At 37.7% G+C, this 12,628-nt stretch overlaps 1 protein-coding gene across 1 annotated transcript in view; it reads left to right on the plus strand.

The window, feature by feature from the left end:
- The window catches only part of LOC107672709 (AP-1 complex subunit beta-1-like), a 42,477-nt gene that overhangs the window by 2,710 nt on the left and 27,139 nt on the right, over positions 1-12,628 (plus strand). The window contains exons 2-12 of the mRNA XM_016466010.1: positions 4,815-4,875; positions 5,403-5,508; positions 5,661-5,796; positions 7,339-7,584; positions 7,913-8,103; positions 8,485-8,706; positions 8,860-8,980; positions 9,519-9,614; positions 9,845-9,960; positions 10,244-10,409; positions 10,743-10,841. Of these exons, the coding sequence (XP_016321496.1) occupies positions 4,815-4,875; positions 5,403-5,508; positions 5,661-5,796; positions 7,339-7,584; positions 7,913-8,103; positions 8,485-8,706; positions 8,860-8,980; positions 9,519-9,614; positions 9,845-9,960; positions 10,244-10,409; positions 10,743-10,841 (1,560 nt within the window). The remainder of the gene's footprint in view (positions 1-4,814; positions 4,876-5,402; positions 5,509-5,660; positions 5,797-7,338; positions 7,585-7,912; positions 8,104-8,484; positions 8,707-8,859; positions 8,981-9,518; positions 9,615-9,844; positions 9,961-10,243; positions 10,410-10,742; positions 10,842-12,628) is intronic.

The raw sequence follows: 12,628 nt of genomic DNA on the forward strand, positions 1-12,628 counted from the left end.
CAGGGTGTCCGCGGGGTCTTAAAAAATATTCAAAGTTGATAAATCAATTTAGAGAAAATTAAGGCCCTTAAAAAGTCTTCAATGCCATTTTCCAAGGTATTAAATTTTGTATCATCTTTTCATTATGTATATTTGTCCGAATAGTGCACTGTAAAACCGAACAGTGAAATTAATTAAATGAAATGTTAACTTCACTCAAATAATAATGAAAGTGAATTGTACTTAATTGAAATAAGTTCTGTAAATTTAAAATGTTGTAGTAAGGTGAACTTAAAATGATTACGTTTTCTACTTCCCAGCATGCTTTGCATCAGACAACAAGGAAAATAAATGTAGAAATTAAGTGTTATTTTGTGTGTTTTTACACAAGATTAACATAGAGAGACATAAGTTAGTACTTAAATGTTGTGTTATGTTAGGATTTACATAGGTTTCTGTTATGTTGGTTTTGTAGTGTTACCGTTGTGGTGAAGAGTAGAGCCTGTGGTTAGGTTGAGGATGGACAGCAAAACTTAAAGACTATTAATACTGCATGTTGTTTGACTATTTACATGCAAGTATTGTGAGTCTTTTTGATAACTACATTAGTACTTGCCAGTGTGCTGTTGCTAACTAGCACTTAACTATAAAGATCTGAATGAATGTGCTGTTAATGGAAGCAAGTTGTATATAATTATCATTGGGATGAGTGGGGTGGGACCATGGAAGCGAGGCTTGGCTTGGCTCCCATGGCTCTCAGTCCCGCCCCACTTGTCATAAAACTTTTAAGCTTTACTAACTTAAAAAAATTGAGTTTGTGTACTCAAATATTTTGAGGCAATAAGTTTCCTCAAATGTTTTGAGTATTCTTAACTTAACAGGTTTTACAGTGTATACATCTAGATGTGTGAGTATTTCTATATAGGCCTACATATAAATTCATTTCAGCCTGTGTCTGTAAAGCATAATCTGCAAAACGAGTGTGCCATGAAATACGTAATGTAATGCGTGTTGTTAAAGATCGCGAGTAATTGCCATGGTTTGATTTTACCTAGTGGGTTAAAGTTTTGAAATATTGCATAAATTACATTTGGTCGAAATGCTTGTACTGAAACATTTTGCATTCTACCTGTAATAAAACTGTGCCATCAGATGTTTGTCATGAGAAGTGTTCCACAAAAGTGCTACGGTTTGCTTTGCAGACAGTTATAAGAGTTGATATGACAAATACATCTTTTGAATATACTGTGTGAACTCATTGCCCCGTTAGCTTGGAGAGCTTTATTTTCCCTCCTCAATAAGTTTTGTCAGTTGTTTTGTTTATTGGTCTAATTCTTGTTTCTTGGGTTGCATTGGTTAGTCTCGAGGTTAATTCTCTTGTGCTTCGTTCGCCACTTCTGAATTATGTTGTATTGATAAGGAGTTATCAGAAAGTAAGTCTGTTTAGCTGTGCTATCTTACAATCAATATGTAGTAAATGTAAGTTAACGTGTCGCCGATGTAACCGGTTAAAACTTGGAGTGACTTTATTCCGTTGAAGTTTATTTCATTTCGGAACATTCTTTCACGGATTTGCGCTACTCACACACAGACGAAACTTACTAGAGAAGTGTGACAAAATATACCTCTGTAAATAAATACAATTTAAATTCACGTCTCGTGCACTTTAATACCCTTTGAATGTAACGTGTACAATCCCTTGGAACTGGAATCATGGCAGAATATCATGTGAAGTACACTTCGCAGGGCACTTACGGTCGAATAAGACAACGCTTGAATGCTGCTGCCTGAACAAGAGACCTCCTTACTAAAGTGAAAGTGTTGGCTGGAGTCACTATCTCGCGAAGGCTGCGGCGGATTCTCCACCAAATTCGGGAGATCCCTTCAGCTCGAGGAGCCCTCTCGAACGCCACCCTCCGTGTGTCGGTAGCCCCCCCGGGTTCGCCAGATCGGTCAGCGCCCGACCGTGAATTTAACCACCCGTAACTCCCGGACCCCGGGGGCTATCAACGCGGGGGTGGTTTCATTCGAAAGGGGGGCTCGAGACGTACACTCGATTCGGCGTTCGAGAGGGTTCCTCGGGCTGAAGGGATCCCCCGAATTTGGTGTGGATCCGCCGCGCCGTTACGGAGATATAGACGTTCAAAGTTTCAATGGTATTCCATATACTTAAGCTTTAAAGGGTTAGTTCACCCAAAAATCTCTGTCATTAATTACTCACCCTCATGTCGTTTCAAACCCGTAAGACCTTCGTTCATCTTCGGAACACAAATTAAGATATTTTTGATGGAATCTGAGAGCTGTCTGACCCTGCATAGACAGCAACGCAACTGAAATGTTCCCAAGTCCAGAAACGTAGCAAGGAGATCTGTAAAATAATCCATGTGAGATCAGGGGTTCATCCGCAATTATACGAAGCTACGAGAATACTTTTTGTGCACAAAAGAAAAAAAAAAACGACTTTATTCAACAATTCGTCATCTCCGCATTACCCTGGTGCCATTTTGTAGAATATCCGCTGGACGTAAAACAACGTATGCTGTTCTGTGTCAGCTGCGTCACACTGAATCTGTTTCCTACGTTGTTGTGATTTCATCTGAATGGAAACAGCGTATCCACGTGGCGCAGCTGACATAGAACAGCATACGTTGTTTTACATCCAGCGGATATTCTCCAAAATGGCACCAGGGTGATGCGGAGGAGACAAATTGTTGAATAAAGTAGTTTTTTTTTTCTTTTGTGCACAAAAAGTATTCTCGTAGCTTCGTATAATTGTGGATGAACCCCTGATGTCACATGGATTATTTTACAGATTATTTTAAAATCGGCGAAACGATATATCAGTCGGGCTCTAATATACATACACACACACACACACACACACACACATATACTCCAGGCTTCAGTGTCATATCCTTACTTATTATTATTATTATTATTATAAATGTAAAAAAAATGTTTGCTTAATAATACGGTGGAAACCATGATGTATTTTTTCAGAATTCTTTGGTGAATAGAACGTTCAAAAGAACAGTATTTATTTGAAATAGAAATATATATATATATATATATATATAGAGAGAGAGAGAGAGAGAGAGAGAGAAAGAAAGAGCGAGAGAAAGAGAGAGTTATTGTTATTGATTCAATAAATTACTAATTATTATTGCAATTGTAGTTAACATGTAGTTAACATGGTGCATTTTTTTCTGAAGGGGTGTAATGATATTGTAGTGATTTTGGAATGTTTGGTAATGAAATACCACAAGCAGACCTTGATCAATGATTTATGCATGTGGAGAGATAGAGGACTGGTAATGTTGCCTTACTAAATTAGTGTTTGTGTAAGTATTGTTAGTCATTCTTCGAGGCCATTTAGACAGGTGTGAACATTAACAGACAAGTGCTGTTTCATGGATAATCATAATATAGTTTGTATGGAAATGCTCGATAGGGATACACAATTCATTCATGCACACAGATCATAATTCTACAGCTTCTTTATTGAAAATGCCTCGTGTTGTTACATAATAAGGGAAGAAGAAAGGAGAAGAAATAGCACATGGCTGTTTTTGTCCTCTTAATCTTAATTTCAATCTATATCATTTTTGAAGTTGATTTAAATAGAAGTGTGAAATGAGGTAACGTAGCACTGTCAAAAGGTTTTTTTTTTTTGTCAGTATGGCATTCGTCTTGGACTTAAACAAATAGTGGGTGAATGAATGTGGAACCATTTTCAGTTACCCATGTCACTGTAGTAATACACTGCTTGCAGTCAGCCAAGTTGAATTTATTGCGCAAGCAAAAGTGTCCAATAATGCGGAGTTAACAAGATAAAGTCAGTAGTATTCAACTGGTCATGAGCCCTGTGAATTGACCCATTCAATATAAAATAAGCTCTTTTTTTTCACAAGTACTATTTAAAATAAATGTGTATATACAGTGGGTACGGAAAGTATTCAGACCCCCTTAAATTTTTCACTCTTTGTTATATTGCAGCCATTTGCTAAAAATTCATACATACCTTTTTAAAAGTTTTGTGGTCAGTAATAGTTTTGTTTTGTTTTTTAAAGAAATAAACACTTTTATTCAGCAAAAATTGATCAAAAGTAACAGTAAAGACTTACACAATGTTCAAAAAAATATTTTTCAAATAAATACTGTTCTTTGGAACTTCCTATTAATCAAAAATACTGAAAACATTTATTATGTATTTCAACAGAAATATTAAGCAGCACAAGTTTTTTCAACATCGATAATAATAAAAAATATTTAAGCATTTCTAAAGGATCATGTGACACTGAAGACTGGAGTAATGGCTGCTGAAAGTTCACATGAAAATTACATACAATTTTTTTACAATATATTCAGAATAGAAAACAGTTTTTTAAATTGTCATAATATTTTACAATATTACGGTTTTACTGTTTGTTGACCTAATAAATGGATTCTTGATAGGCTGAATAAAGTGAAATACTGTTGTATCCTAATATTTCTCTTCCTCTTAAAAGACCTTTCATGTGATGGCGAGAGTCTAATGTTCAATAACAGGAAATGGGAAATTCTTCACAGAAGATTTAGATAGGATGAGAGGACAATCACTGCACATAGACAATCTAATTTGCTGACAGAAAGAGAACATTAAGCTTTAACAATGTGTTTTTGTGCAACGTTTTCCCCACTCCACAATCTGTAAGAAACATCAGGGAAGATATCAGCAGGACAGGGACTCGACTTCCTCTTATTCCCCTGTGCTTGCACATTTTCAGTATCTTACCTCCCTTTATTCTCTTCCACACTTTTCTTATGGGCTTAGAAATCTTCTTTTTCTTCTACAGGAGAACCAAGGCTTGGGATCCAAGATGACAGACTCCAAGTATTTCACCACTACCAAGAAAGGTCTGATGTTTTCCGTTTTTCTTTTTCTTTTTTTTTTAAGATGCAGCTGTTTTAGGATTAGTGTATCTCTTTATGTCAAAGAGATTTAGACATTTACTGTGTCTGTTCTGGCCAATGCAGATCATCAATTGCACCGCACCATTACACATTTAAATACTGTTAAATCGATCAGCATTTAGCCCTTTGCTACATATTCCTGCTCTGTTTCTGCAGACCACAGTACACTAATGGAGTCTAATATTGTTTAGTCTTATTTAGCTGCAGTCTACAGTCACTTGCAGACACATGATTGTACCAGAACAGAGTATTTTACCTGCAAATAGAGCTGCACACATTACTTGGTCAAAGCCATGAAGAACACTTTACACAGAATTATGATTGAATTGTTTTCTCTTTTAATACATAAGGCAAACAACTCCTCTAATACTGGCTGTCTAGACTTGCACTGTTTTTCTGGAAGCACATTATTTTCACGCTCTAGTTTTGTGATCTAAAAGTCATAAATTGTTGTGTGTGGGACCCTTCAGGGGAGATTTTTGAGCTGAAGGCAGAGCTCAACAGTGATAAGAAAGAGAAGAAGAAGGAGGCAGTGAAGAAGGTCATTGCGTCTATGACAGTGGGAAAAGATGTCAGGTAAGACGAGCCATTTTTTACCTTGATGGGTTTTCCACAGTTAAATATGCAGCATTTGTGTGAATTGCTCACTGTTTCATATGCTACTCTGTATATTTCCATTGGGACAGTATGAGTTTATGGAGTTCTGATATTAATATTTTTGTTCCCAGTGCTCTGTTTCCTGATGTTGTGAACTGCATGCAGACGGATAATCTGGAGCTGAAGAAGCTGGTCTATCTGTACTTGATGAATTATGCCAAGAGCCAGCCAGACATGGCCATTATGGCAGTCAACACCTTTGTGAAGGTAGAGTTCAGACATCAGTGAAACGACAAATAGCTTTATTGTAAGACATATTTTTTATATTTTATCCTACAGTTTGCACAGGCAATAGATATAGATTATTGGATATTCATTTACTTTCCAATGCAAAAAACTGTAATGTATATGGATTATAAAACAAGCTCCGACGTTCAGACAGATGAAACCCACGCTCCGGACTGTGAAGTTATTAAAAGGTAAGACATAAGCCTGCAACAGCAGAGAAACTCTCATCTCTCTGAGTACCAGAAAAGGAAGTCTTTATAGGATGGTACAGTCTGCATGGCAGTTGCTCCATCAGCACTAATGAGTTTTTGCTGGCTTCCCACACACCTGAGAATGGAACGAGAGACACATTATGAATGCCTAAAGATGAAGACTAAAGTGATAGGGCTTTTTCGATAACCGGATCTCGGTTATGGAACAACTTGCCGCTAGCCATCCGCTCTGCCCCCTCTCTGATCGCTTGTAAAATGGCTTTGAGGAAGCACTTTTATATCTTGGCTTTTGAGTCTGATTTAAGAGAGACCTAAATATCAGTGTTTTTTTTATGATGCTGTGTTTTGTTAGTGGCTTTTGTTTGGTTTTCTTGATTGTGCTGTATAGGACTTTCGGCTGTTCTTGTGGCAGTAGAAATGTGCTCAATAAGAAAATAACCTACATTAAACTAAACTAAAGCAAGAAGGGCAACTAGGCCATAAGGCCCATCGCAGCAAATTAGAAAACGCAGCAAAAAGTTTCCAAGTCCCTTAGGATCTCTGTCATGTATTATAAATCTCTGTCTTTTTTTTTTCTCGGTCTTTCAGTGTTGGACTTTAGTGGTGCTGCAAACAGCAAAGCTGTTAGTTCCCTTTCATGGAAACTTCGAACTGCGTCCTCTAGGGTGACTTTTTTTCATTGCTAGTTTTTAAAATATGCAATTTTTCGGTAGAAAGTATCTTTCAAGTAATGGAGTAGCATTTGTTTTCATAGTGGAGACTTTCCATTGACTTTCATTGTTCTTTTTCTGTGCAAATGATATTTTCACAGACATTATTTAACATTATTTAATATGTTTTTGCACAGTGTAACTAAAACCTGATTTATGAAAATATGTAGTAGCTTGTAGCATTTTTGCAACTTAGCTTAGCAAGTTTTTCTGTAAAGTAGTTGATAGCTTGGCATATGTTTATGTACATTCAACAAACTTGAACGCACACATATAAATAAGCTAATAAATAAATTGATCAAAAGATGCATTAAATTGATCAAAAGTGGCAGTAAAAACATTTATAATGTTACACAAAATCTTTCTATTTAAAAAAAAAATTCTGTTTGGAACCATCACACAATCCTGCAGTAAATATATATGAGAATGTGTATATGTGAATGTATTTTCACAAAAATATTAAATGGTACAAGTTTTCAACATTAATAATAGGACATTTTTCTTTCTAAAACATTTTAAAAAATCTTACTGACCCCAAACTTTTGAAAATGTCTGTATTTTAGGGCTAATGTGTGTTGGTGATATGTTCTTTCCTGCAGGACTGTGAGGACCCAAACCCTCTGATCCGTGCACTGGCTGTGCGCACCATGGGCTGCATCCGAGTGGACAAGATCACTGAGTACCTGTGTGAACCTCTAAGGAAGTGTCTGAAAGACGAAGACCCTTACGTAAGGAAGACTGCTGCAGTTTGTGTCGCCAAGCTGCATGACATTAACGCCCAGCTGGTGGAAGACCAGGGCTTCCTGGACACCCTGAAAGACCTGATCTCCGACTCCAACCCCATGGTAGGGCATCATAACCCAACTAGCCAAATAAGATAAAACATGTGAAAGGAATATAAAATCTAAGTCCTGGTTAGATGCTGGCAATATTCTAAAGAATAATCTCTGAACTTGGATAAATATCCCTGAGTGCATTTTGTTCTCACATTAATTCACTTGCACATGCACTTATGTTTGTTTTAAGGGCATCCGTGGGCTTGCTAGTGCCATTTAGCTCTCTCTTAGTCTCCATGGTGTGTAATTACATGCTATTGTTGTGCGAAACTCGAGACCATTCACACACAATACCACTGTATTGAGTTTAACGCCTCTTTTTTTTCCCCTCCATTAGGTGGTAGCAAATGCAGTAGCGGCTCTGTCCGAGATAGCAGAATCTCATCCTAACAGCAACCTTCTGGACCTGAACCCTCAGACAATTAATAAGCTCCTGACAGCCCTTAATGAATGCACCGAGTGGGGCCAGATCTTCATCCTCGACTGCCTGGCCAACTACATGCCCTGTGACGATCGCGAGTCACAGAGGTCAGAGGGCAATGTTATTTCATCACTCCTGTGGGGTGCACTCTAAATGGTTTCTCTGATGAAGTCTACATAATACATAAACACTAGCTTCACTAATAAAGCTAATCTAGTGTTAGACTTACTGTTTACACTGATTACTTGAACTGAGTTTAATTAAATCAGAGTTGGCTTTGAATCACTGTTGATTTAGTTAGGGATTTTAAGAAACAATATAGGATTGTTCAAATGTAGATTGCAATTATTTGTACAATCAGTGTTATTTATTTATTTATTTTTAAACAGTCTTAATTCAGCCAATGTTACACTACACAACCTGTCTTTGACCTTAAAGATTTTTTTCCTCTGCCTTGTTGAAGCATGTTTCTCTCTCTCCTCCCACAGTATCTGTGAGCGTGTAACTCCACGGCTGTCCCACGCTAACTCTGCCGTGGTTCTGTCTGCCGTGAAGGTTCTGATGAAGTTCATGGAGATGCTTCCTAAAGATCTAGACTATTACGGCACTCTTCTGAAGAAACTTGCTCCTCCGTTGGTCACGCTGCTCTCAGCTGAAGCTGAACTGCAGTATGTTGCCCTGAGAAACATTAACCTCATCGTACAGAAACGGTAGGTGCAGAGCTAAGGTAAATAAATTTGTTTATATTAAGTGATGATGGTTTGGTTTTCTCAAAAATTAATGCACAAATATATATTTTTTATATATATTAAACTTAATTATAATATTTTTTACTTTTCATTTTTATACTGTGTTTTTACCAGCCCTGAAATTCTGAAGCATGAGATGAAGGTTTTCTTTGTGAAATATAATGACCCAATCTATGTCAAGCTGGAGAAGCTGGATATCATGATCCGCCTGGCGTCTCAGGCCAACATTGCTCAGGTGAATGAAACGCCACATATACAACTACACTTCACTAATGTGAAACATGATCTCTGCATGATCATTTATGTTCTTACATTTTTCTGTTACACTACCCAGAATACAGTGGGGTCCAGAAGTCTGAGACTACTAGTGAAAATACATCTGTGTTAATAACAAATCAGCATGAATTTGAGAATGTCTGAGTATTTGGTTTGTTCTTCTTTTGCATTAATGACAGCAGCAAAATATATTTATGGTCTGCCTAATTTTTAATGTCATGAGACAATGTTTCTTGTCATGACAAATTTAAAGGGACTTTTTATCAAGTATAATTCATTCTTTTTAGAGTTCATACCTAAAATTTGTTTACTTTTCTTCTTCTTTTTTTTTTAGCATTTTCATTGTTATTTAATTGTTTGTATTTATTGAATGTTTAATCAGTGTCTGTGTTATGTTAACATCTCTCACTTTTGGACCCCACTGTGTATCACATTAACATTTGTCATGTATGCTTATGAGAGTCTGTGCTAAATTTCTGTGTGTTTGGGTGGTGTAGGTGCTGGCTGAGCTGAAGGAATATGCCACTGAAGTGGACGTGGACTTTGTGCGTAAAGCTGTACGAGCCATTGGCCGCTGTGCAATTAAAGTAGAGGTGAGCTGGCCTGACCTTGATTAGGATAACATTATTATTAACTTAATTAACACTGGCAGTCTGACGAGTGTTCATTTTAATTGCAAAGTTCACCGCTCCTAATGAAAGGGTTCAGCCTGATGTGAAACAAAAGCCAACTGCTTATTTGGTTAACTGATTTCTGGATGATGCCATTTATCCTTAAGCAGATCAGCTGATCTCTCTTTCTGTCTCTCCTGTCTCTGTTACAGCAATCAGCAGAGCGTTGTGTCAGCACACTGCTTGACCTCATTCAGACCAAGGTCAATTATGTGGTGCAGGAAGCCATTGTGGTCATCAAGGACATCTTCCGCAAGTACCCCAACAAGTAGGTTTCTCTGTGTGTGTTGTACAATTTCCCCTGTCTCTGACCTCTTTGTCACTAAAGCTGTTTCTCTCTTTCTCTCTCTAAACTGCATCCTATTTCTGTTTGGCTAAGGTTCATTATCCAGATGTTAGAGGTTCATTGTCCTGACACAGCCTCTGTTCAGCCATGCCTTTCATATAAAATGTGTTGAAGAAGAATTCAATAAAGATTCACTGAACCCAGCCTACCCTCACTATGCCATTTTGCTGCTTCACTGTTGTTTTTTTCTTGAATGTATTGTCAGGTATGAGAGTGTGATTGCCACTCTGTGTGAGAACCTGGACTCTCTTGATGAGCCCGAGGCACGCGCAGCCATGATCTGGATTGTGGGAGAGTACGCAGAGAGGATCGACAATGCAGATGAGCTGCTGGAGAGCTTCCTGGAAGGCTTCCATGATGAGAGCGCACAGGTGAAGTGCCATTCAAATTGCTTTATTAAAACCCTCTTTGTGAAATAAGTAATGCTGTATTAAGCAGACTTGCTTTATGCATGCAGCGTATTAAGTTGCTTCCATGTGCATAAAGAAAAACTATAACTGTGTAATAGGATGACTTTTTGCTGTGATATCAAAATTGGTCTCTTTCACTGGTAGTGGTAATGACTACTGAAATTTTGGTATCATTACAATAATACCATACTACCCTAGTGAATAATGGAATAAACTTACATGAACTTGTCTCTTGGAAAATCATGTTACAGGATTTGTCCCTGCGTTAATGTTTTTTTCACGCTTCTCTTTCAGGTGCAACTGCAGTTGCTGACAGCTATTGTGAAGTTGTTCCTGAAGAAACCCACTGAGACCCAGGAGCTGGTGCAACAAGTGCTCAGTCTCGCCACACAGGTGAGATATCCACACGGACGTATCAAGTACACGGGAGTATCAAAGCACACGTTTCAGTGAGAAAAAATGACACTGCACCTATACTTGCTCACACCTTCAAGGGCACTCTCTGGAGGTGTTGCCATCCTCAAATGGCAGATCTCTACGCTGATATGCTTAATCTTTTTTGCAAAATGCTGTAATTGCTTTTTGTAACTGCAGGCAGACAATAAGAGGATAAACAAACCACAAAATGGAAGACTTCTAATTAGTAAAAATGTCTCAAATGAATGTCAAGTGAACAGGAAGCAAAAGATGATTATAAAAGCATCAGGAGTTAGAGGGATTAGTGTCCTGCTCCTGTGAGCCTATTAGACTACATGACCTGCTCCGTTTTATTATATTATATATGTGCATATGTACATATTTGTGTCATAATGCAATGTAAATAGTAAAGCATTCTGATGGTCCCCAACAATTTGGGTTAGAGCTTGTGGGCCAGAGTTTTGAAACCCTGCACCAGATCAAAACGGCAGGTTCATGACAGGTTTATATTTATTAAACATTTATATATTTATTAATGTTAGCTTTTTTCCTCTGTGCCATTTAGGAATTTAATTGCTATTAAAACGTTTTTTTGTTTTTTTTACATCATCAGAATAAGTATTTCCTGTTAAGTCACTGTGTTGCAAAATAAGGGCACCTTATTCCTTTTTTTTTTTTTAGTTAAAGAGAGTGCTGCATATCCATTAATTTCAGATGTTCAAAAATGATCAAAACGTGCTTGCTTGACAAATGAGTACCAATTAAGTTCTAGCACATTAAGCTAGCACATTTGAGCTTCCACACTAACCAGTACAATTTGTTCTGGCACACCAAGCAAGCACGATTGAGCTTATGTTTATCATATTTGATGTGTTCTATGTAGGGGCGTTGCTCAGTATGTGAATTATGTGTAAATAAAAGCCTAATTAAAATCTATTCATCATATAAAGGAGGGTGGTGATGACGATGATTAATCCATTTCAGTCACTCTCCATTTTAAAGGGGTCATATGATGCGATTTCAAGTTTTCCTTTCTCTTTGGAGTGTTACAAGCTGTTCGTGAATAGATAAGATCCATAAAGTAGCAAAGACTAAAGTCTCAAACCCAAAGAGATATTCTTTATAAAAGTTAAGACTCGTCCACGCCTTCCTAAAATGCCTCGTTCAAACACGCCCCCACATGTCTATGTCATGATGTGGGAAGATTTGCATAACACCGCCCAACTGTTCACGCAAAGAAAGAAGGCGTAACTTTATTGTTGTTGCCACCGCCGCCGCCATGTTGTGAAGATGCTGTGTGTTTCGTGCCGAAAGTGAAAATACTTTGTTTGGCCTTCCAAAAGAGGACATGACTAGAAGTCAGTGGTTAAGTTGTATTTACAACACTGTTCCAGAACAGTTCAACCCAAATATTCAGATGTGTGCAGCGCATTTTATGGAGGACTGTTTCCTGATCCTAGAAGAGTAGACTACAATGCCGGCTGTTCTGACTCAGTCTGTAATTATGTTTTCATATTTAAAGAATTTGCCACTGATGATTCAAACTCGAGTTTTGAGCAGTGTAGAGTAGCGCTTGTTGTTTGTAATTTCTCCGATCACAAATGCAGACATGGTTTTATGTAGGGCTGCACGATAAATCGCATGCGATATTTAACGCGCATCTTGTCAGAAAGCCGGTTCTGTAATCAGCGGTAAATCTCCATCACATGCGTGCCTTCACATTGAGCAGCATTAACTACACAGAGCCGTTGTTCACTGACGAG

Source organism: Sinocyclocheilus anshuiensis, unplaced genomic scaffold (genome assembly GCF_001515605.1).
Source record: "Sinocyclocheilus anshuiensis isolate Anshui unplaced genomic scaffold, SAMN03320099.WGS_v1.1 scaffold88, whole genome shotgun sequence".
NCBI classification, from domain to species: domain Eukaryota; kingdom Metazoa; phylum Chordata; class Actinopteri; order Cypriniformes; family Cyprinidae; genus Sinocyclocheilus; species Sinocyclocheilus anshuiensis.